The 24675-nt window shown below is 37.9% G+C and overlaps 3 protein-coding genes across 5 annotated transcripts; 2 read left to right on the top strand and 1 right to left on the bottom strand.

Moving 5' to 3' along the window:
* Positions 1 to 745: 745 nt before the first annotated feature.
* Positions 746 to 8059, bottom strand: LOC131312292 (uncharacterized). Of its 2 annotated transcripts, XM_058339951.1 has the most exons (8): positions 8049 to 8059; positions 6616 to 6787; positions 6441 to 6515; positions 5753 to 5810; positions 5130 to 5185; positions 3918 to 3980; positions 2858 to 2926; positions 746 to 1104 (listed from the first exon to the last, which is right to left on the bottom strand). In XM_058339951.1, exons 2-8 carry the CDS (start codon positions 6685 to 6687, stop codon positions 862 to 864), a joined length of 636 nt encoding a protein of 211 aa, XP_058195934.1. In that variant the 5' UTR covers positions 6688 to 6787; positions 8049 to 8059; the 3' UTR covers positions 746 to 861. The 2 variants fall into 2 exon arrangements, with proteins under 2 accessions (XP_058195934.1, XP_058195933.1); XM_058339950.1 differs by lacking the exon at positions 8049 to 8059 and having other exon boundaries at positions 6616 to 6839.
* Positions 8060 to 8153: 94 nt separating this feature from the next.
* LOC131312291 (protein transport protein SEC23 A) lies at positions 8154 to 16089 on the top strand. 2 transcript variants are annotated; one of them, XM_058339949.1, is made up of 7 exons: positions 8154 to 8414; positions 8694 to 8783; positions 8982 to 9665; positions 10148 to 11968; positions 15163 to 15279; positions 15386 to 15457; positions 15633 to 16089. In XM_058339949.1, exons 3-7 carry the CDS (start codon positions 9180 to 9182, stop codon positions 15759 to 15761), a joined length of 2625 nt encoding a protein of 874 aa, XP_058195932.1. In that variant the 5' UTR covers positions 8154 to 8414; positions 8694 to 8783; positions 8982 to 9179; the 3' UTR covers positions 15762 to 16089. The 2 variants fall into 2 exon arrangements, 1 of the variants encoding a protein (XP_058195932.1); XR_009195826.1 differs by lacking the exon at positions 15633 to 16089 and having other exon boundaries at positions 10148 to 11964.
* Positions 16090 to 17855: 1766 nt separating this feature from the next.
* Positions 17856 to 23218, top strand: LOC131313707 (proline--tRNA ligase, cytoplasmic-like). The gene is made up of 8 exons (XM_058342156.1): positions 17856 to 18061; positions 18970 to 19036; positions 19817 to 19939; positions 20055 to 20207; positions 21016 to 21300; positions 21451 to 21669; positions 21913 to 22006; positions 22883 to 23218. Exons 1-8 carry the CDS (start codon positions 17949 to 17951, stop codon positions 22945 to 22947), a joined length of 1119 nt encoding a protein of 372 aa, XP_058198139.1. The 5' UTR covers positions 17856 to 17948; the 3' UTR covers positions 22948 to 23218.
* Positions 23219 to 24675: the final 1457 nt, after the last annotated feature.

Raw genomic sequence — 24675 nt, 5'->3', positions numbered from 1 at the left:
TGATTCAGCCCTCCATGTGCAGAACCAGTAGGTGTTGTGCTTTTCTAATTAATGGGTTCACTGCAAGCCCATTAGTAGAATTTCGAATTTGCTCGACTTGTCAAGTTTCTTATCCATTCCAACAAATGAAAACTTATCTTATCAAACACGGTCATCACAAAATCAGTCATCTTTTAAAAAACAGTATCCCATTCATGTATGTCCGATTAATCTTATTTTTGACAGGCCCAACAAATTCGGGGATCCAAACAAATTGAATGGATTTGATGCTAATAAATCCGAGATTGACCCATCAAAAGTGCACAACACGGACAAGGGGTTCATGTTATTTGCAAAACAAGTAAAGTGAAGGGGGAAAAGCCCCCATACGAGAAAGTTCCATAGGTGTTTGATTATGACACTCGTATTTTTCAAATTGAAGTATGGATCGGATTAAAATCCTGAGTCATTTATTGAAATTCAATCTGATTGATGCAGTTGCCTTAATAAAATTTATCAAATTTTTGATCCAGTCGCATTAAACAACAGAATGTCTTTTATTACCCCTCTCTCTCTCTCTCTCATTAAACCAGTATTGGCTACAACATGAGGCTTAAATTTTGATCCAGTTGATTTCCTCCGGCTCCGGGGACTGCTTGATGGATCCAGAAATCCTACACAACTATGGGATTTTTATCCCTCACCCGTATATGGACACCCTCCCTGGATTACAACTCGGTCTAAATTGGTTATGCCAAACATCAGATTCACGGACCCCACAAGATTACGTATCCTATTACGTCTCTAAATCCTCCATACAAATGAACCCTAAAAGATAGTACATAAATAGATCACTATCAGGTCCAAAAATACTGAGCCTAGCTAGTCCTCTTCACTATCATCACTGTATGAAACTAAACCTGTATTGGCTACAACATGAGGCTTATCACCATCACCATTGGGCGATTTTACTGAGTCCAAATGTTTCTCTGTGTCAACCGAAGGTGACTTTACCACATCCAAGTTTCCCATATCAATCTTTGCCTTCTTCGCTTGTGGCTTGACTTTGATAATCATACCCAAAGGGCGAGCTGGCGGATTCTTCCTCCCAACTAATTTTTTTTCCTGCAAACAGAAGCAGTCAACTTTGAGAACCTTATACAATAATACGTCACCAACATTGACAAGACAAAGCAGCAAGAACCAACCACCCAAAGCCTAATGCTACACCAACATACACTTTGAATAGGATCCAGACTAAAATGCCTTTACAATCTCCAAGATTTAACTGTAAGAAAACATGTGGAATCAGCCACAAAAACACATGAAGAAATCACTAAGATTCTTTTCACTGGGCAAATAGATCAACATGTTCAATCATACCAGAAACACTATGTTTATACATCATCACTCCACATTTTATTGCGCTCATATGTCTTGCATGACTGTTAATGCCAAAAATTTTGCAGCCTGAGTGGAGTGAAGATTAATGACTTCCACCAGATGTAGCTGCGGACTTTCACGACTTATCTAAATCGCCATAGCAGCTGTCTCATTTCCTAATAGATTATGTAAGGTTCCATAGTCTCCTACCTGTGTTTGGAAACCCCATACACAAACACTTACTCTGACGTCTCAAATTTAAGGAATACTCGCTCAAGCAAAAATATTCTCGCCCAAAACATACGGTCGGATACATGTTTCTACCAATAAATCTTTGCACATTTTCTAACCTAATCCAAGCACCAATCACATCCCAGATCTGCGGGAAAAAAAACACCCTTTCTACTTCAAAGAGATAATGTAGTTGTACATGGAGATATTATATAGCTTAGATCTAGGATCTTGACCTTCATTAAAGAATTTCCATGGATTTTGTTTGAAGCTTCATTCATTTTTATTGAGACCTTTGGTTGAGAACTGTATCATTATTGATGATAATGAAAGATCGACCCCTCCCGTAAATGTAGGCTGATTTTAATAATCAGTTCAACATAAAAAATCTGGTGTCTTATTGGTTGATCGTTCTTGCATTTATTTGCAAATACACCAACAAGACTAATGGCATGAAAGCTCATCAAGGAGGAATCCATTGAAGAACTTAAGGTTGGAGGCTTGGTGGACTCCAGGCGGTTGGATTACCTGAGAGCATCTCCAAGGGAGGTAGCAAAATCAAAACTAAACTACATTTGAGGATCCATGTCGGCCAAAGGCACTCCAAGGGAGATAGCAAGTTTTTCTTTTTTTTATCTGCAGGGTGAGAGCGAGTTCGCTACACCATTTTGGTATAGCTCTCTCTCTTCTAGTTTGAAGAGTGAGAAATGGCTCTTGAAACTTCCACCTCACCAAATTTGTGATTCATGATTGGTGAACTAATTAATAATCTGGCAAAGTGGTTCTCTTAAAGTAATAAAAGTAATCAAAAAAACTATATTTTGGAGTGAAATTTTACTATCACCCTTGGAGATGCTAGACAAGCGTAGTGTACATAGACTAGGCAAGAGGAACCTACGCCTTAGACCAGACTCACGGACTGGTCTGTAAGGTCTCTTGTAACTGTGCAAATTAATGCTAGTCGCTAGATTCTCTCTTCTGCGGTTTCTTCTCGTCTCAGGCATTTTCCACATATATCTTGTGTTGTGCTTGGGTTCCGTATTATTTCGAAACTAGAGCTGTCGGATTTGATTTCCATGGCGCTTGGTTGAGTGTTAAGGTAGGTTTGTCATAGTTGATTGACAATAGGCTTGTAGCAAAAGTTTTGAACTTGGAGTTAACTGATTCAGCAAGTCAACCCGAGTATCGCGTGTGCATTTCCAAATTAGTTAGTGCACACAAGTACAAAAATAGATGTACAAAACTAAATTGATGGGAACCTAACCTGGACCTTAGGAACTGGGGGTATTTCTGTAGCCTCATGTACAATTGTAGACTGTGCTGCAACTGCCGCCTGAGAAGAAACCAAAATAATAGCCTGAGTGGAGATATTGAGAAAAGGAAAAAGTTAATTTCTTAACACAAATAAGCAATATCATATATTTAACAAGGACCTAAGAAGCACAAGCATTAATCTGCCTCAATTGTCTGTGGTGGACATATTCGGACACATCTCAGACACTATTATATGTTTCCAATTTTTTTATTATACCTTTATACCCTGATGTTGGAGATGCACTGAGGACACACTAGGAACCGTTACACAATCGAAGTGCAATTCCAAAAGGTTGAGGAGGGGTCAAAATTACCCTTGATACTTAATATTGAAATATTTATTTAGTGACAGTTTGTATATATTTGTAATACTAATGTTAGTTGGGTTGACCCCTGATTTAGTCCCTAATTAGATAGCAACAATATTTTAAATTACAATTTGACATGATTTTTTATAAGAATATAGTATGTTATTCAATGTGCTCCCAACCTATTGTGTCCCAATTTTCTATAAAGTAAACATAGCCGGGTGTCCATGTAATGTCGTATTACAAATGAACTTTTTGAAATTCCAGGGTTTAAATTGCAAATTTGATTTTAATAATAGAAAATCTTGGTTTAATAACATAAAACAAAAGGAAATTCTCCACAAAAAAAAGGAACATAAAGATCCCTGCAACATGTAGCAACATTCAAGGTTGTTAGTGAGCTTTTAGCTACATAATCCCCATCCCTCAAAATTTCCGGTCACACTTTGCTTCACTGAAGTATGCACAAACATGAATTTTCCTCTTTTACTACTATTTAATTCCCAGTTTAGGATGCCCAAGCTTGAAAATCAGACTAAAAAATGTTTTCCATGCTGTACCAGGACTAGAGAAGTTACTGAAGAAGATTTGTTACCGTTGAGAAACCCTTGAAGAATGGTACAACCAACATGCCAAAAAAAATGTTCTTGATATTTGTTAATCGAGTAACTAAAGAATATGAGCTAGTGATATGAAATGTACTTGGAAACTCTGCAGTTGCTGGGCTTCTTCATCTGCCATTTGCCTTTCATATCCTCTCTTGGACTGGATGAACAATCATAAGTGAGAAAACAAAACTAAAAAGTAGATAACAAAAGGCACCAATGCTTTGGGAGAGTGAAATGCCACCCAGAGGGTATAAAAACACAACTGGCGAAGCATAATACAAGCCTTGATATTTGCAATATCTTCTTTACAACAGTCCAAGCAAGAAATTCACCATAACCCACCATGGCTAATAGCCAAGAGGGAATGTACACGAAAGGCCTCAAAATATAGGAACCAAATTCTACGCAATTTATAAACCTGTACATCATCCAATAGCCCATTTAAGAAGCTGACATATAGCATATCTCGCTTATTCTCCCAATATAAATCATCCGTAATGCGATCCTATCATCCTACAATTGAACTTCGTTATTCTAAATGGGATTTGCAGTGTTATGTAGGTAAAGACAGTAAAGCAGTCAGTGAGAATAGACATTCAAACTACGCTTCCAATAATAGTGAAGTTAACAAGTTCAGGAAAACCTCGAAAATTAAATTCCCAATGAGCCTCAGCATGACACTCAGGTGCCACCACTAGGTGTGGTTCTGATTCATCAATTATCTGAATGGGTCCAAAAATGTCAATTTTTGTATCTCGATTAACACGTACATACTCACTCACTATAAGATATCAATGTCTCTTGAGCAACATTGTCAATTAAAAGTGCAATTTACTAGCCAACGGATGATCTATCAATTCATGTCAGGATACCTAATAAAGAAACCTCTCTCTCAAATTCTCAATCAACTTATTGTTATGATAGCCAATACAGTAATTATTATCCAGGTAGCCCTGGTTTATAATTTGAATTTGCTTGTTACATGCACAGTATAGCTCTGTCGTCATGTCCAAATGTCCAGACCTGTTATGGTTTACATCTCCTGTTGCCTTTGGGGGCATGAAACCAGCTATCTAAGGTGTTTTCAAAATGTGCATTGAAATGCTCCTCTTCAAGTCCAAAATTCAGGGACTAGTCACTTTTGCCATCTTGTGTCCTTAATGCCTAGGTGGCACATGAAACCATGTCCTATAACATAACTTTTTATCTGAAATTAGAAAAAAGGTTCATCAATACACGTTGCACGACCTTTGTTTCTCACTGATGGCATAGCAAAGCAAATAATGGCTCAGAAACATTATCTCACCATCTCTAGCTTTTCAAGAAACTCAGTTTCATCCTCATCCAAAGCTTTGGGTGGTCCTGCAATCAAAGAAGTGATTATAAACTTTGTTCTTCTTGAGTGCTCGCGGGAAAATAGCAATCAATGCATAACCAAAGTCCAAACTCTTTGACTCATCATGAGAAAGACATGCACTCATCTACAAACCTAGAAGAGGTGTTTAGGAACATGACCTACTTATCATAGACAGTTTAGAAACAACATCTAAGGCTGGAAATAGATTGGCGTACATGTGATGCTTTAAGATTACCAAGAACTGGCAACGATGATTATTACAACCTCTGCAGCCTCATTCATCTTTTGCAGTGGCGGAGCCCGGATGTAGATTGGGGGTGACACTGTTTAATGGGAGTCAGCTATGCTTTTCATAAAAATATGAAGAGAAAGATAAGCGTAAAGTCAGGCTTTGTCCTAGACTTTGTTTTTTGTTAATATAGAACAAAGGCTTGATTGACTTCTCCTGTGGTGTTTAAATGAAAGGCATTGAGATATTTCTTTTATAATCCGAAAAACCGGGTGGCATGTTCCCTCCTCCACCCCTGATCTTTTAGGAAGAAAGATAAAAAGAAATATATTTTAGCACTCACGATGCTTGAACCGCTCATTAAATTCAGCATCTCGTTTATCCTTGTTCTCCTTTAAGATCTGCATTTAAAAGAAGAACATCTTCAGGAAAAAAAATGTATTGGTAAAGTTTGCTACCATAGATCATAGAAGGCATAGGGATCAAGAATATTTCACAGCGCAGAGAAGAGCCAAGGCAGGTTGAATACCTGACCGTCTAACAATCCGGTCTCTTCCCAGCAACAGTACAGTCAGTCAAATGCAGAAGGAAATTTGAAGGAACAGAACGGAATTCAAATACAAAACACGTGGTCATATCAAATAGCACCTAAACGCACCTAACAAAATCAGGAGTCTGAAGACAATTTGTGAATCATATTGCATGCAGAAATTTTAGTTAATTTGGGTTTACCGTGCAACCTAAACAAGGATCCAGTGCATGCCAAGAAGTCAAATGGTACGGCACTGCGTTAGGGAGGGGAAGGAAAGGAAAAAGAATTTAAGAGAAAACATGAAGCTAAAGTACCTAATTACCGCCTGCAAAGAGTTTTGACATTTGATTAGGGGTTTTAGTGCCAGTATTCAATCGTGCTTAAGGCTAAGCTGTGGAATTCTCTCCTCCTTTCAAAGAATAAAAAAATAGGACTTGCAAATATGGTTCTTGGAAGTCAGTAGAAAATGTAAGAATAAAAAAAGGGGGGAGACGGAGACCTCGTAGAGGGGTCTATCTCTCTGAGCAGTACCGTCATCAACTCGGGCACCCCGACTTCTCCTGGCTTCAGCCAACTGCCCACGACGTCAGAAAAAGAACATTGAAAACCTGTCAAGAAAATCGAAATCGTAGCCCAAAAATCTAGGGCTAGTAGTAGATTAAAACTTAAAAAACCTGTTCCTCGGAAACAAAATTCATCAGCCTCGTTGAGGAGGGAGCCATATCAACACCATCGCCGTCAGCCATCTCCAAACACTAGGGTGATAGTCTAGGAGTAATACAACTATTTTGCAGACGCGCAAAAAGAAGCTACCCGCCCAACTCTTTGCCGCCGGGGAAACAAAAACAGAAAAACAAAAAACGCCTCTCAGATCCGGTAGGAGATGCAAGAGGGCACTTGTTATTTTAAAGTTAAAAACCAAGTAGCCCACGGATCTTGCTATGTTCTCCTTTTCTTTTCTGTTTAAAATCTACCATCAAGTGTCATTGCTAAACAATTATTTTAATACTCCCTCAGCCCACGATGAAAATAAGTACAAGTACAATTTTTACATTAAAATATAAAAAATAATTGCATAATTTTTAAAAGTTCTTGCACTAAATTAAAGATCTCAATGAGACCTTTACTTAGATGTCAATAAAATAAAAAGAATTACGCACGAAAGTACCTTATATTTTGGTTCAAAAATTGCACGTAATTTTCATGGTGGACAATCATTTAGGAACCGAAGGAGTATTATACTTACAAAAATGTTACTTGCACAACCGTTGTGTTGGTTGTGTGCGTAATTCTGACCTTCCAGATGTATTTGGACGGTCTAGATTTTAAACAAACTCTTCTAAGGAAAAGTGTTTAACTTTTTCAAGAAAGAGTTGAGCGAATCTTGACCATTTATTACAACAATGGATGGCTAGAGATTGATTATGTGTTGTGATTTACACAACCGTTTATAACGACATTATAAAAATTTATGATAATTGCCATATTAACTACAATTACATAATAGGTAGATTTACCATGTATAATAAGTAAAACAATATTCAAAAACACTATCAATCGAAAAATCATAAATAGTGGATTCCATTTATAAACAATTATGATAAATTTACCATAATAAAGAAAATTTTAAAACAATTTTTATAATTATCATGATTACTAAAAGGAGGTTATAGTAGTCATGATAAATTAACCATAGTAACTAAGTATAACATAATAAAGCGTATTTACCATAATAAATTTGATTTCAGAAAGAATATTAAAAAGTACAAATACATAGACCAAAATGAAAAAGACTCAGAAGTGAGTTTTTTTTTCTTCTAGAAAGTCAATCTTTTCATTATTTTATATATAATATTTGATTCTTTTTTTTATACTTCTATATTTCTTTCAATTCTTCTGATCGAGAAAAAGAATATTTCATAAAAATCAACTAAAATTTGTTGTTTTATCCAAAAAAAATTGAATTTCGATCATACTCTTTTACTTTTTAAATTTTTCTTGTAATAATAAAGCAATAGTTCACTTAAAAAATAACAAAAACCCAACAAATGTAATTTTTTTAAAATAAAAAAAAAAATCATTTAACTTATTATGCCAAACCACCCTTACGCCTCCTTCCGTTTAAATTAACCTTATTCCTCTCGCGCACTAATTTACCTGGTGCTTGGTCTACAACCCCACTCGCGCCCCGTTTAGCAACGGCCCCCACACATCCCGAGCCCACACGCACGGAGCGACACACACACTCAGAGAGAGAGAGAGAGAGAGAGAGAGAGAGAGACGTCGTGGGAGCGAGAATTCGTACTTCGGAGAGAAAGAAATAGGAGTACTAGATTAAGAGCGAGGGACAACTCAGACAAGAGGAGATCTTTTGATTTTGTGTTTCAAGTACCAGGCAGCTAAATCAGTCTCTTCTCATTCGGATTCGCTACGAGATCCTTTGTCCAAGTCTTTCTGTCCCCACCCGCCGCAGGTACGCAAATTCCTATCTAAACCTCTCCTCCCGTCGATTCCAATTCCTTCCCCTTCTAAGTTCTTGGTACGAGATTCTTCATTAGATCTCCCTTTCTTGTTACAGTAGTTTTTATTTTTCCTAAATAAAAATGCATCCTTTTTCCCTGAGAATCTGGAGAGGGGAACCACGACTGGAAACCCTTCTCTATGTTAGGATATTGTGTTCAACTAATAAATCTCCCGTCCCCATCCCCATCCCTTGTTATTATCAACTGAAAGCTTCTCAATTTCTGTTTAGGGAGGGCTGGTGGATTATCTGATCGATCTTGTGGCACTGGGTCTCAATTGAAACCAAATCTTGCTTCTTCTTGACTGGAATTCGAATCAGGTATTTATTCTACTATATCATCATTGGCTCCTCCTCTCATTCTTTCTTCCTTTTTTCTCTTTTTGGCTTGCATATGGCATCTCTGACGGGTTTTAATTTGACATCATCAGTGTTTTCTTTATATATCAAAACCATCATAACTTCACATAGGTAGTGGTGTTCCTGTATCCATTTTTATTGTCTTCTCTTTGGTAATAGGGACTTGGGGGTAATCCTTAGGTGGGTTGAAATTCCCTGCGTGATTGAAAGGCTTCCCCTTTGAATAACTATTACCTGGATCGGCAGTGGTTCTGGTTTTTCTCTTTGCCAAGCCCGCACTGGCTTCTTGGGTTTTCTTGAAAAGCCTGTTGAGTGGTAACTTGGTTATCACGTGAAATCTGAAATTCCCCCTCTACCATGGCTAACCCACCTCCGCAGCTGTCAGTTGGATACTCCACTACCATCATCCCCTCAAACCAAGATACACCAACCCCTCGCCCAGATGCTAAATTAATTCCAGCACCTCCTTTCGCTTCTCCCGCTGCACCTAGATTTCCACCTCCACCGCTTTCACGACCGGATCAGATTCCTTCACCCTCTATGAGAACCCCAACTATGCCATCACCAGTGAATGGGATTAGGGCTGGCAGCCCTGCTCCTCATTTGAGCACCCCTCCGGGCCCTCCGGTGTTCTCCTCCCCACTCCGACCTGCTGCTGTTCCCTTTCGAACTTCTCCGGCCGCTCCGCAGCCTGTTGCTTTTTCTTCAGGTTCCTCTTTGCCCACTTCCTCGCCTCCTCATTTTTCAAACGGATCCATTGAGTTGCTGCGCGAAGCTTCGGATGCTACAGAGCAGTCTGTGCCTGATCCAGAATCGCCCTGTGTACTATTCTCAGCTCATAAGGTATCTCTCTCTCTCTCTCTCTCTCTCTCTAATTCCTTTGCAGTTTCATCTCTCTGTCTGTAGTTCCTTTGCGGTTTCGTTTTCAAGTACTTGTATTCTGTTCAGGAAATCTTCGTGGGCCATACTTCTTGAAAGAGATTTAGAATTTGTGATTTTCGAAACTATTTGCCTTATTTATTGCCATTTTCTTGCTGTGTCCATAAACAGATTATAGATGAAACTAAACAAGGTCTGTAATACTTTCATTGCATTTTCCTGTTTTTATAACCCTCTATAGTGCCACAGCTTTGCATGCTCTGTTACTTAGTGTTACAACTGCCAAATTGCCTTGTCAGTTGTCATTTACCCATCTAAGTGCATCTAAATTTTCCCCTAATGCCAACATGTAGTTAATAAGTTGTCTATGGTACGGAATGATTTTATATTGATCCCCTCCTATAACAATATTCCTGAATGTCTTTTCTGCTAATTTTCCCCCCTAGGTACTGAAACAAAAGAAATTGGCAAACATACCCAGTTTGGGGTTTGGGGCACTTATTTCACCTGGGAGGGAAATTTTGCCTGGTCCACAAATTATACAACGTGATCCCCATCGCTGCCAATCCTGTGGAGCTTATGCAAACCTGTATTGCAATATCTTACCTGGCTCGGGACAGTGGCAGTGTGTAATTTGCCGGTGTCTGAACGGAAGTGAGGGTGAATACATAGCTTCCAGCAAGGAAGAGCTTCGTAATCTTCCAGAATTGTCATCTCCTTTGGTCGATTATGTCCAAACCGGGAACAAGAGACCTGGTTTTGTTCCAGTCTCTGATTCGAGAATGTCAGCACCCATTGTGCTCGTTGTAGATGAGTGTTTAGACGAACCACATCTCCAGCATCTGCAAAGTTCCTTGCATGCTTTTGTAGATTCACTTCCCCCAACTACAAGGATTGGAATTGTACTATATGGTCGCACTGTATCAGTATACGACTTCTCAGAGGAATCAATTGCATCTGCTGATGTGCTTCCTGGCAGCAAATCACCAACACAGGAGGCCTTAAAGGCATTGATTTATGGAACGGGAATCTACTTGTCGCCAATTCATGCTTCACTGCCCGTGGTACACTTGATATTTTCATCACTTAGTCCTTACAAACTGAATAATCCAGAAGCTTCAAGAGACCGTTGCCTGGGCACAGCAGTGGAGGTTGCTCTGGCAATAATTCAAGGGCCATCGGCAGAAATGACAAGAGGGGTGGTTAAAAGAATTGGAGGTAATAGTAGAGTAATTGTGTGCAGTGGAGGGCCAAATACCTATGGGCCAGGATCAGTTCCTCATTCTTTTAATCATCCAAATTATCCCCATCTGGAGAAAACAGCATTGAAGTGGATGGAGAACCTAGGTTGCGAGGCTCATCGACACAATACGGTGGTTGATATTCTGTGTGCTGGAACATGCCCAGTAAGAGTTCCTGTTTTGCAACCTCTTGCAAAAGCTTCCGGGGGAGTTTTGATCCTCCATGATGACTTTGGAGAGGCCTTTGGCGTGAACTTGCAGAGGGCATCTACTAGGGCAGCAGGTTCACATGGGTTGTTGGAAATTCGCTGTTCTGATAATATTCTCATAACTCAAGTCATAGGTCCTGGTGAGGAGGCTCATACAGACAGTCATGAAACTTTTAAGAATGACACCTCTCTATCGATACAAATGCCAAGTGTGGAAGAAACACAGAGCTTTTCAGTCTCCATGGAAACAAGAGTAGACATCAAAAGTGATTATGTATTTTTCCAGTTTGTAATTCATTTTTCAAATGTCTATCAAGCTGATATCTCTAGAGTGATTACTGTCCGATTGCCCACTGTGGATAGTGTTTCAGCGTATCTTGATAGTGTTCAAGACGAGGTGGCTGCTGTTCTTATTGCTAAGAGGACTCTCTTACGAGCCAAAACCTTTTCTGATGCGATTGATATGAGAGCAACAATAGATGAGAGAGTAAAGGACATTGCTTCAAAATTTGGTTCTCAAATGCCCAAGTCGAAGCTTTATCGGTTCCCTAAGGAGCTATCCTTGTTGCCAGAGCTCTTGTTCCATTTGAGAAGGGGCCCCCTATTGGGAGGGATTGTTGGTCATGAAGATGAGAGGTCTGTGTTGCGGAATTTGTTTCTGAATGCATCATTTGACCTGTCTCTTCGTATGGCTGCACCTCGGTGTTTAATGCATCGTGAAGGTGGCACTTTCGAGGAACTGCCAGCTCATGACCTTGCTATGCAATCGGATGCTGCAGTTGTTCTTGACCATGGCACAGATGTCTTCATTTGGTTGGTATGCCATTCTAGTTACCTTCTTTTCTGTTTCATCAGCCTGCTCTGGTTGTTTTGGTCATCATTCTGCAGCGTTTTAAAAAAGGAAAATTATATGTGTTTTTTCTTAGTTTCATTGGGGCTTACTTTTGGGGTTTGTCTTGGACATTAGTGTGCATGTTTACGCTGCGTGCGCACTCATGGGGGTGTTTATTAATAGCCTTGTTCTTACCTTCAGCTTTTGCTTTGAACATCCTACTTGGTGTTATAATGCATCATATTGCTTTTGTTGCACCACCTAGTCCGCTGCCCTTATTTGTGATTTTCTAGAGTATGTTTGACTTTTAGGTGTCTTCATCTTGGGTTTTTTCAGAAAGATGTTTAGTTTCTCTCAGTTTAGTATGTCAGCTCTTGCCTGCCTTTCCACCCTTATTACCACGAGGAGTATAAAATAGCAGCAATAGGGTGAACAAAGTGGCTTTTGGCACCACCTATGTTCAGTACTCTTACTAGCAATCAAACTGCTATACACATGACTTTGTGACAAAGCATCTTGTAACTTATCTAAATTATACTAGCAATCTTATAATAATATAAAAGCAAAAAAGTAAAACTAACAATAGACCAGATATTGGGGTGCATTATACTTGTTCCTAACACCCCGCCTCCCTCTGCCTAAGGGTTTGTTCAAGGATACAATCAGACAAATATGCAAGACTTGAATTTTTGTGTGTGTACATTCGAGAAACCTAATCTAACTTAGGACATGGGAAGTGGGACCTTGTGACAAGAATTAAGCCCAGGGCCTATTCTTGGTGTAGAAGAAGCCTTACCTCTTGACTATCCCTTTGAACAGTTATAACTATGAAAACATAGCGTGTAATTAATTGTTTTTGTTGAGTGGGAGTGTGTAAACTGATTAATGTCAGGGTCTCCTAAAGTTATTGTACAAATAGATATCATATCCTGTAATAAAAAACAAATGTCAACGAAAAATTGTAGAATAAAACTTCACAAGAACTGAAGAGATCAACCTAAGCTCCCCCTTGGCATTAAAATACGAATATATTCAACGTCAATCTACGTTGAGAAAATAATATTACCTTACCTAGAACTCAGTTTATATCTGCATTCTCCCGCTAAAGATCCATGTATGCTTCCAACCAATGGACTTTCATGGCATATGGCCCTAAGGCCCCTAACTTACAGAAATGTTACACTATATCATGTATGCAAGTCAGTACACAAATAATGTATGAAAGTGTTCCATTTCGGGGAAGGAAAAAATATAACATTACTGGCCTCACTTAACGCATACGTGGATGAGTTGCACGGCTCACAACCTTTGGGCCATGTAGAGGCATTAGAGCTCAAAAAAGTTACTGTAAAGAAATTATCTGCAATATCTGTGAAGAAAATTTCCATCAAAGAGTACATCATGTGATAATTCTCTGAGAGTCTTTCATTGGGTTTATTTCTCATTGGTCCATATTTTTGCTAGATGTGAATTAGAGGACGAAATTAACAGTTAGAAGAATTGGAGGTTTATGGGATGGTGATACAAAGATTATGGTATTTGACTTTGGAAAAGGAATTTTATGTTACATGTTTAGCCAAATGGAGTTTGGCCTAGTGCAGTTTTGTAATGGAAATTAAGGATGCCAAGGAAGGAATATGGTTTGAGCATGAAATGCAAAAGGATAAATTAAGGATTTCACCCAAACTAGTTATGCTAATGTGGGAACTTGAGGTTCTGATCTTTTAATTCAATATGGGTATGTGATTGAATTAGCCAATAGAAGAGGCATTATTTCTCTTAAGTTTTAATAAGTAAAAACGAAGTAGATGGAAAGCCTCCTTCGTTTTTGTGTTCTATACGTATAGTTTAATAGGCAGGCTTGAAAGGGTGTATCATAATTTGAAGAATTTCTGGTGGTGACATGTGGCACTCTAGGGCTCTTTCACGAAAAGTTGTCACGGGTTTATACGATTGATTTGGGATTTCTTACAATTTATCTCTTTTACTCCCTCCGTCCCGAAAAGTTAGACACTGTTGTGCTTTTGCTTGTCCCATAAAATTTGTCTAGTTTGAAAAGTCAATAGCAAAACTTGGTGAATTTCCCATTTTACCCTTTCCTTTTGCACACGAAACAACCAATTCAAATAGATAAAGTACAAACGTTCCATAAACTTATGCAAGCTGTTTAGCGCCAAAAACTTTTGCATTAGAGCCAAAATTGGGGCCACCAAATTTCAAATATTCAAGTCCTGGTCATAGGACACGGGTATTTTTTGGAAGATTTGTATTTCCATTGTACTTTTTTTTTTTTTCTAAAAAGGTGGAATTTCAAAAGCCTAACTTTGCAGGACGGAGGGAGTATCTGTTTTTATCTTAGGTTTTTGCAGAGAATATGTATTTGGTATCTCCCTTACTTTGGTTTTCCCCCTCCTATTCCCGCCTTCACACCCTATTACCATGAGAAGGTATACAATAGAAAATGTGATAGTGCTCTCTCTCTCTCTCTCTCTCACACACACACGTGCGCGCGCGCGCGCTCATGCACACATGAACGAATATGTACCTTTTGTAGCAAATGGTAGATGTTAATTCTATTATTTTGTCTAAGGATAACGCGTTCAGTTTTTTCTACCACCTTATTGAGCTGTGTAGGCATCAAAACAGCTCCATTTCGACATGTTGTGCGTGCCAGTCCTACCAGATTGTGGAATCTAGCTTCCTGCATGAACATATCTGGCAAAAGACTTTCCAATGAACCAGAGTTACCGCCCTCACCAACTAATATGCTGTCGAAAGCTCATTCCTTGTATGAGATGTAGGGATGTCCTTGTTAATGTTTGTGTTATTATAACAAAGTTTAGGTGGTAAACACGTTAATGTAGTGGAGTGAGTTTTTGAAGTTATTGGTTCCATAGATACGAATTCTAAATACTTGTTTATAAGTTCCTATGTGGGAGTTTGTTATTAGTTGTTGCTAGGCTGGCTTATTATTTTTCATAGGTGTTTACCTATGTTTATAGTAGCAATGCTTCAAAGGCATTTAGCAAACAAATTTCTTTTGTAGTTGTGTAAACGTTCTGGTTAATAAATCCATTTCTTGGTAAGATAAGTTGGATAAAATCTTCATTCCATATCCTGTTTTCCTTCACACTTTGTTTCTCTAAAAGTAACTATGCCCATTTACTGGTGACATTCAGGGTGCTGAACTCGCAGCTCAGGAAGGAAAAAGTGCCGCAGCTTTAGCAGCTTGCAGAACATTGGCTGAAGAGCTTACCGAAATGCGGTTCCCAGCTCCTAGGATCCTGGCATTCAAGGTATGTTGATTCCCACATCTGTTTTTTCTTTTTCCTTAGATTGGTGCATTTATTTGTTGGCTTAATGGAAACTATATGTTAAAAGAGTCTTGTTTGTGAGTGGCAGGAGGGAAGTTCGCAGGCACGATATTTTGTTTCTCGGCTGATACCCGCACACAAGGATCCCCCATATGAGCAGGTAAGTAGGAAGAATACTCCTTTTAAGCAACAAATGTGCAGTTCCATTGTGATGTCATTAGCGAACTGAGGAGTTGATGACCCTGTTTTTGGATAAAACTAAAAAGTGGACTGGCATTATGTGTGGTAAAATAGTCCTCCAGTAGTAATGGAAACATCTTTTGTGTGATTTGTAGGAGGCAAGATTCCCGCAGCTTAGAACATTGACTACAGAACAGAGGACGAAGCTGAAAAGCAGTTTTCTTCACTTTGACGATCCTAGCTTCTGTGAATGGATGCGTAGCTTGAAAGTGCAGCCGCCTTAATCAAGCTAAAGCTAACAGTTGTGCACCCCCAATTCTACTGTCCATGTCACCCCCCTGGGATGCCCATTTCTCCCTTCTCTCTCTCTCTCTCTCTCTCTCTCTCTCTACTCACCAATCCTTTTTTCTTTGTCAAATACAAAATGGATAAAAATCTTCCTTTCCTTTTGTTTTCCAGTTTTCGTATTAGTTGTTTCTCTGTTTATTTTATGACTTTAGAATTCATAGTTGGCACAAATTAGAATGAAAAACTTAAATTTGGAAAATTTTGGTTTGGAAGTTGAGATGTATTAAATTAAAACGGAATAATAAAGATGTTTGCCTTGGTGAACTTGTCCCCAACCCTTCACTTTAAACTGCACAATACAATATGTTATACTAGTACTAGTATTTCTTTTCTTTCGAATTTGTCCTCCTTTTGGTTGGATGTGAATTTAACAAAAATACGCACTACAGTATCTTGTGTACGTACAATACTTGTAGTTTCCCTGTTTACAGTTGATGGGCTTTTTAGAGCCCGTTCCAGAACACCTTCTTAAAAAATAAGTATTTCTTTCACATTTTCAAACTCAAAAATAATGTAAATGAAAAATAATTTTTCAATTTTTTTTTGCACCGTATTAAAGATCTCAATGAGATCTTTCAAACAAAATTCATAATGCATATTTTTAGATTTCAATAAGTCCATTATTTTTTAGCTTGAAATTGCCTTATTAAAAAATAAGTACTTATTTCGCGTTCCGGAACGGGGCCTTATTAGTACAAGTGTAAAAGATTAAAAACACAATGCACCAGTTAGTCCCCTGTTTACAACATATGTTTTAAAAACCAGTAAAAGATTAACATAGCCAAACATGTCCAAGAAAGAGATTAACATATGCAAACTGATTGCCGAACTTATTTACATTATTATTCTGGAAGGTCGGGAACGAACAAAATATCTGGACCCAGAGAAAAGAAGCAATGAATAGATAGTACATTAACTAGGATTTTATGGAGTAAAGCTCGTGAATTTCCTTTTTCCTGGTATTTTCCAATTGCTTCACATTATTCTCTCGACTTAAAATACTCTCTTAGCGTGCAAAGGTTTTTTTTTTTTTAATTTGGGGATTTGCTTGCATTCGGTCAAATAGATAAAATATTTTTCTCAAATTTCGGTTGCATCTCACACTACAATATGAGATTTTTTCCCCGTGACTGATATATAAGGTAAGGAGATAGATAAATAAATATATAAATATATAAAATAAAATGGTTAAGAGAACATGGACATTTATAGTCCACAAGTGTGCCAAAATACATATAATGAAGGCGAAAAGTCTACTTGCATAGAGCACATATATTTTGTTGGACCCAATCCGGATCTCGTAAGAATGATCTGAACAACTTATTTTTTTAAATATATTTTATGAAGTTATGTGAAAATCATTTCAATCAGAAATTGGTAAGGACTTTTCCAAAATTATTTGGGTAAAATTGATTGATTCATCCTATGATTTTGAAAAATTCCTTATCGATGTACCATTGAGATGATTTTCTACAGAATTGTATAATTATTTTTACAAAAATTGAACGGTTTACATCGTTCTTGCAAAATCCAGAGTGGGTCCCCGTAAAAAATCTTGTCTTGTGTATTATCTGTCCTTAATTTAGCTGTGCTCCATTGGTTAGTATAATGGCGCTTTGCATCCCAAATCCCAATGAATGAAAAAACCCGTCCCGACAATACGAGTATTTGCAGTAAACTGGTACTACGTACTAGTCTCTGGGTTGACTGAAGGGTTGAAGTTTTACCACTTTACCCACTGTCATGGGCTATATTTCGGAACTGCCAACAATTTGGCAGCAACACCGATCCTAGGAATTACCTTCTTTTTAAAAAAAAATTTTTTAAAATTTAAAATTCAAATACAATAAAAATAAAAAATAATTTTTTTTAATTTTTTTTTACTATATAAAAGATCTTTAATAAGATCTATTAAATAAAATTCATAGAAAAATTATTTATATAAACACATTATTTTTTAATTAAAATTACATGAAGATGAATTGAGAGCAAATAGAGTAGGGTTGTTTTCTTCTATAAAATGCATCTAAGGTGATTAATTTTTTCAGGTTGCCTGGGTCACAAAATCAGGACAATCTGATTTAGAGGTGCCTATTGCCATTCGTCCTACAAGTGAAACTGTTATGTATCCCTACTATTCTAAGTGGATAAGAGGACACCGCGACTTGCCTTTGAAACTTAACCAGTGGTGCAATGTTGTTAGATGGGAGTTCAGCAATCCAACTCCATTTATCAGGTTATTTTATTTTATTTTTATTTTTTATGAATCTCTTCTTCTTTGATTGGTGTTTTGCCTTGTTTCTTTGAAAGGTCAGCTATGGAGACTCAAACTTGAGTGACTTTATTGGGAGTGTACCTGTTTCACTTGGGTGCTCCTTGGGGAGCTCTTTTACCTTGTTGATGGGACAATTTTGGTTTATCCACTTTTGGATGATAGTAGTAATTTAAAGCCTGCCAATCATTGCTCCAAATTTTTTTTTTTTTGCAGTTGTATTCCTTATTGGTTTTGCTTAAGATACTTTTTACAACTGAAATGTCTTATCTTGCTGGCATTTCCCTTATAAGTTGATTTATTTTCTTCCAGTTTTCATACACATTCTTTGGTCAAAATCTCTTCTTGTCTGTACTGGTGATGCTACTTCCACTTTTAGTAAACTCGTCAAATGCAACGTTATACGTATACTCATCCATAGGACTGGATTTTCATGTTTCATTTTCAATGGAACACTGCACTGGTCCATTCTGAAGATGTTGTCTGATGTTGGCAATTTTATTGAAGTTCTACACTCATTTAGGGGGAAAAAATTCTTTTTATTAAAAATAGATAAAATTAAATGATACAGGAAATTTGTTGGTGAACTAGTTTCACAAATAGTTGCAGAAAAACTGCATAATATATCAGTTTGAGGAAATTTTTTTTTAACAGTTTTTGAAAGTTTCCAAACGTAGAGTGGTTTATTCAAACTCTGTCGTCTTTACTTCCAAATAAGGAAAAAGTGGGAAGGAAAAGGCACAAACAAACGAATACAATAATAAATGGGGCCCTTTAGAAACAATTTTTGCTTATTACTCCCAAGACTCCTTATGTCTAGAGTCAGGTTCTCTGAAATTGACTGGATGGAGGAAACTTCCTTATGATTGTAGGAGTCGTGAGTTTCTTTGGCAGGAGGGGCATACAGCGTTTGCTACAAAGGAGGAGGCAGATAAGGAGGTATTGACTTTTAACTTTTGGCAGCTAGGCTTTGTAGATTATGCTTGTGGATATCGTTTTGTATCTATGTATTTTCTGAGTTTATTATGGGACTTGCTGGGATTTTAATGTTATTTTTCCTATTTCTGACTGTTGGAGTCAGGATATGGACTTGCTTTATATAAGCAGATCCAAGATTAAGTATTACCACATTTGCGTCATTTATATCTTATGCTTTGGTTCAACTCTGCAAAAACTCTGCCTTTTGATTATCATTTATTTTGGATTGATGCCTATCATCTCACGTCATTCACAGAGTTCAGGGTGCTAACCATTTGGGGAGTTTGTCTTGTGTTCTTTTTAAGCCTTGAACTGTTAGTTTATGTTTTTATCACAGCATTGTGGTGCTTGTTATTTTCTAATTGCCTTTTTTTTTGGAAGGATGTCCTAAAGCCCACTCTACTTAACATTCTGTACTGGTCCTTGATAATGGTGGACACTGTTCGCAGAACTTGAAAAACAACATTTTCTGATGAGGAGAATTCTCTGTGAAACGCACCCTTTGAAAGATTAGTAAAAGTTTGGGGTTACTGCTAAACTAATGGGGCCACTTGTACCTTCATTTCCTTTCTTTTCCCTTCTAAAATTATCACCTAGCTAGCTCCCACCAAGTTTGGTTCCCAACTAATTTTTAATACAAATGTTTCTCATCAAAGATACTAAAATTATAGATTTGCGTTGAAAATCTAGAGTTGTATTTGTTTTCTAGGTTAACGTTTTATTACTGTCAATCTGTTTCAGGTTCTTGAAATATTGGAACTGTATAGCCGGATTTATGAAGAGCACTTGGCTGTTCCAGTTATAAAGAGCAAGAAAAGTGAGCATGAGAAGTTTGCCGGTGGACTTTATACAACTAGTGTTGAGGTAGTTATTCATGACATCACTCCAGCCTTTGTATATCACTCAGCAGTTCTTTATCTGTGCCTTGGTTTTGAAAGGTTGAAGTGTTGTATTGATATGTATGTGTACTATTTGGCAGGCTTTTATTCCAAACACTGGTCGTGGGATCCAAGGTGCAACTTCACACTGTTTGGGGCAAAATTTTGCAAAAATGTTTGAGATAAACTTCGAAAATGATAAAGGTGAAAAGGCTATGGTCTGGCAGAATTCCTGGGCATACAGTACCAGAACGGTAAAATGAGCATAGTTTCACCTCTTAGTTTGATATAGACTGTTGTCTTATAGGCTATTTCTGAAATTACTTCTATCTAGTTAAGGGTATGCATGGTAAACTAGATTTTTCCTGGGTATTGACATCCACTACTTCTTAGTGTCTGGTTGGAATTGGAAGACTTCGTTGTGTAATTCTTATTGTAGGGTCATATCCAATTTTAGTTATACTTCAATTTCGCTGATTGGAGATATTTGGTATAGTAAGTTGTTAGCTGTATGTCTTAGGCTTCAGATCAGTTCACAGTTGAATTACAGTTAAATGTGCTTTTCTGATAAGTTCACATGCCGATCAACTAATATCAAACCAGCTGCACTGATTGAATTAATTGCTACTGTCGTGTCTACAATCTTGCTTTTTGTGGAGGAAACATTTCTTATGAAAGTTTTGCCTTGCCTAAAATTGGATGTCATTTTATTTTCTCTTTGAACAGTAGCAAAATTGTCAAGTTACATATTTTCTCTTTATTTTGCCTTTGAGGGGTTGCTTGTGTTCTTTCCTGAGCAGATGGCATTAGGGAGTTGGCCCGAAAAGAAAATTACTGTTCCGTTGGAAAATACTTCATTGCAATGGTTTACTTGCGATTTCTGTTATAATAAGTAGAAATGAATTGGGAATGAGAAGTACCAGATTATCTGGTCAGCTTATTTCTTTTGCAGTTTCCTCTATGTTTTTTTAGTCAATTGGTTATCCTGGGAAATGTTATGAATTTTTCCCTGGTCAATTAGTCTCTCTCTCTCTCTCTCTATCTTGTACTGAATTTTTGCAGATTGGAGTGATGGTGATGGTTCATGGGGATGATAAAGGCTTGGTGCTGCCTCCAAAAGTAGCTGCTATCCAAGTTATTGTGATTCCCGTTCCTTACAAAGATGCTGATACTAAAGGGATCTATGATGCCTGTGATGCAACTGTGGAAACCTTGACTAAAGCAGGTGTTCGTGCTGAAGCGGACTTCAGGGATAATTATTCACCCGGTTGGAAGTACTCACATTGGGAAATGAAAGGTGTTCCTCTTAGAATTGAAATAGGACCTAAAGATCTTGCCAATGAACAGGTAAATCGAATTTATTGTTATACCTTTTCTCTATTACTTTCCCTTTTCTTTTCTTTTTTATTTATTGCTACTACTTGTCTCTCTGAGGTATTGATTCAATTTTCCAACTTCTGCGCTTGATGTTCCATTTTTTCTTCCATCTCTATTCAGGTACGTGCCGTTCGCCGTGATAATTCAGCTAAAAGTGATCTCTCGATGGCCAGTTTGGTTGAACATGTAAAAGATATGCTCACTAGTATCCAACAAAGTTTGTTAGATGTTGCGAAACAAAAGCGAGATGCCTGCATTCAGGTTGTGAAAACTTGGGATGAATTTGTTGAAGCACTGAGCCATAAAAAAATGATCTTGGCTCCTTGGTGTGATGAAGAGGTATGATGTTTATTTTTCCGATGTATTGCTTTCATCTTGGTAAATTGAGAGATTCTTTGAAAAGGAACTCATCTGACCAGAGTCAAGGCACACCTTTCATCTACGACAAACAGAATTAAAAGATCCAACTTATGAGGATTGTAGATCTTTTGTTTCTGTTGCTGTTAGACTGTGAAGATATTGTCCCAACTCCCAGTTACTTGTGTGGGGGGTTTTGTAATATAGTTTTTGTTAATTCTTTAGGAGGTGGAGAAAGATGTGAAAGCACGTACAAAAGGTGAGATTGGACCTGCTAAGACACTCTGTTCTCCCTTTGAACAGCCTGCACTAGATGAAGGTAAACATTTGCTGTTCTTAGTCATGATTGTTCTCATTACTTTTGGAGTACTTCTTTGTAGCCAATGAATAATGTCAATCTGATTGTCATCAGCATTAGTGTGACCTGCTGTTGCTCCGAAACTGGCTGCTCAATTTTACTCAAATTATGCTTGTTCATACAAATTTTATACTTCAGGATGCTTTCATCTTTCGGGGCTTTACTCTCTTAATTGTATCGTTGACTCTTTTTCCAATTCCACGTGAACAATTGCACATATTCTGTTTTATCTTCCAAATTTATTTCTAAGTTTCCCATTCTTCGGTGTTTGCTGAAATTTGGAAACTAGTTTTCTCTTGATCACCACATGAATCCAAAAGACCGTTTGTAAGCGAGAGGTTAGAGGTACGGTGTAGTTGCAACTCATCCATTTTGCAACTAGAATCCGTGGAGGTACATTGAAAAGATTTATGACCTGGACCCCAGAGACACCATGTAACTCGACCTTGTAGGGGATGGGGTAAATACTCATGGAGCATCGGTTGTACTTACATTACTGACTAGTGTCTTGGCAGGGTGACTTGGAAGCATAGTTGCAAGTCATCCATTTTTCCTAGACATAGAGTACATGGAAAAGATTTAGGATCTGGACCCCGGAGATACCATGCAACTAGACCAAGTAGGGGAAAGGGTAATACTTGTGGAACATGAGATGCACTTACATGACTGGTATCTTAGCTGGGGACCTGGGGTTGCTTGGAGCTTTATGGAGCACGTTTTTAAAATTCATTTGTCTATTGGGAAGAGAAATAATATATTCCATTGTATGAACAGATTATGAGTTGATCATATGTTTGTCTAATGATATGCTTTGTTTTCTGCTATTACTATGTGCAGGTACATTGTGTTTTGCCTCAGGCAAGCCAGCCAAGAAGTGGACCTACTGGGGGCAAAGTTACTGATTATCAATTCGACTGTCTTCTCTCTATTGTTTTGCAACTTCTGCATGTCCTGGATTGATAATTTAGGTTTGACATCTGGGTTTAGTGATTGGAGCACCCATTAAGATTATTCTCTCCTCTCTCTGCTCTTCAAAGAAGCTACAGGAGGTTGGATGAGCGAGCATTCCTGTTATGACTTGAGTTACCCTTGTATCTGTGATTTTGACGTTTACGTTTTTATTTTTTACTTGGTAATTGGCACGTTGACAATTTATAATCTATACTTGATAAATGACGTGTTATTCTTGAAAGAAAGGAACTTGCTTGGCTGGAAAACAAAACAGAAACATTTGTGAATTGGTGGATGTGTAGAAGGCCAGCCGTATGTTCCTTGCTCGTTTCTTTTCTTCATGCCTACTAATCATCATAATTAGCATTGGAAGGCCCTTTTTTTTTTTAACCAAAAAGCAGCAGCTTATATTAATAAGAATAGCTCACCGGCACTTACATAATGAGGTTTATTACAAATATCTTGGACAAAGTCAAACTAATCATCTAAATAATGTAAAATGAGAAAAATACAAGGCATTTGATGTCTTTCACCTGATCCAAACGCAAACAACGGTACTTGTAATCTGTATGTGTCTTCCATTGGAAAGTTAATAATTAGAGTAATTTACTTATATATTCCTTCAACTTTGCACAAAAGTTCAACTTAGTCCTTCAAGTTTTAATTTCAACCAATTTAACCTTCAATTTGCAAATTTGTTTCAATGTCATCCCTCAGTTGCCTTCCGTTAATAATTTGAACAGAAAGTCAGCATGTGCCCATCACGTGAGCCTTCCCCAGGGGCATTTTTGACCATTCCCCTCCCTTCCTTAACCCCCATCATCATCACCACCATCTTCTCTCTCTACTGTCCCAATCCTCACCAAACCCATTCCTACACCTTCCTAACCTTCCTAACCAAATCCATTCCAATTAGCACTCCAATCACGTGGGCAAATTTGCTACTTTGGAGAATCAAAATCAGAAACATAGAGTCACTCTACCTTGGAAGTATAATCAAGAATTGGGAATGAAATAATCAACCAGCACCTGTGCAATTTAATTGCAAAAAAAGTAAAACCAGATCACATATATGAAATAAAAACTCAATTTTTCCCTAAATTTAGGTCCTTGTGCTAATCTCATGACACAAAAGCTTTTGAACATTTTTGCCAAAGAGAGAACTTTTCAAACCCCACAAATTGCAGTCACAATTAACTTGCCTAAACGAGTTCAAAAAAATTAACTTGCCTAAACGGGGAAAAATTAATTAGCTCAAACTTTAATTCCTTAACACCCAGAGAGAGAGAGAGTTGAATCGAAAGTGAAACCCATATTCAATTTATAACCAATAGAGGCTCCCTCTTCGTTGATGTTGCTTTTGAACACTAAGCTTCTGAACATTTTTCAAAACGACGACGTCAGGCTCCCGTACACCATCTTGATCTCCGTCAACGACGTGTTCCTCTTCACTCACAACACCTCGTACAGCTCCCTCCACGTTGTTGTTGCTGATTCATCGGTTCCAAAGACGACACTGGTTCAGCACTCACGGCCTTACACGGTGGCCGTAGATGAGGTGTTGCACACCAACACGTCTCCGTACACGGTTAATTGGCCGGCCAATGAGGGTGGTTGAGGCGGAGGCCCGTACATGGTTAATTGGCCGGCCATTGAGGGTGGTTGAGGCGGAGGAGATG

This window comes from Rhododendron vialii, chromosome 13a, assembly GCF_030253575.1.
Source record: "Rhododendron vialii isolate Sample 1 chromosome 13a, ASM3025357v1".
NCBI classification, from domain to species: Eukaryota; Viridiplantae; Streptophyta; class Magnoliopsida; order Ericales; family Ericaceae; genus Rhododendron; species Rhododendron vialii.
The sequence above is the reverse complement of the archived record's forward strand: the minus strand, read 5'-3'. Positions and strand labels throughout refer to the sequence as shown.

What these genes read in the sequence shown, in the direction of transcription:
- LOC131312291 (XM_058339949.1), top strand. Translation starts at nt 9,180, where the DNA reads ATGGCTAACCCACCTCCGCAGCTGTCAGTTGGATACTCCACTACCATC. An exon ending in CTAGGATCCTGGCATTCAAG is followed by an intron (nt 15,280 to 15,385) that starts GTATGTTGATTC and finishes TGTGAGTGGCAG; the next exon opens with GAGGGAAGTTCGCAGGCACG. An exon ending in AGGATCCCCCATATGAGCAG is followed by an intron (nt 15,458 to 15,632) that starts GTAAGTAGGAAG and finishes TGTGATTTGTAG; the next exon opens with GAGGCAAGATTCCCGCAGCT.
- LOC131313707 (XM_058342156.1), top strand. Translation starts at nt 17,949, where the DNA reads ATGTATCCCTACTATTCTAAGTGGATAAGAGGACACCGCGACTTGCCT. An exon ending in AGGAGGAGGCAGATAAGGAG is followed by an intron (nt 19,037 to 19,816) that starts GTATTGACTTTT and finishes AATCTGTTTCAG; the next exon opens with GTTCTTGAAATATTGGAACT. An exon ending in AAGATCTTGCCAATGAACAG is followed by an intron (nt 21,301 to 21,450) that starts GTAAATCGAATT and finishes ATCTCTATTCAG; the next exon opens with GTACGTGCCGTTCGCCGTGA.
- LOC131312292 (XM_058339951.1), bottom strand. Translation starts at nt 6,687, where the DNA reads ATGGCTGACGGCGATGGTGTTGATATGGCTCCCTCCTCAACGAGGCTG. An exon ending in TTCTTGAAAAGCTAGAGATG is followed by an intron (nt 3,981 to 5,129) that starts GTGAGATAATGT and finishes TTGTTCATCCAG; the next exon opens with TCCAAGAGAGGATATGAAAG. An exon ending in CCCCAGTTCCTAAGGTCCAG is followed by an intron (nt 1,105 to 2,857) that starts GTTAGGTTCCCA and finishes TTCTGTTTGCAG; the next exon opens with GAAAAAAAATTAGTTGGGAG.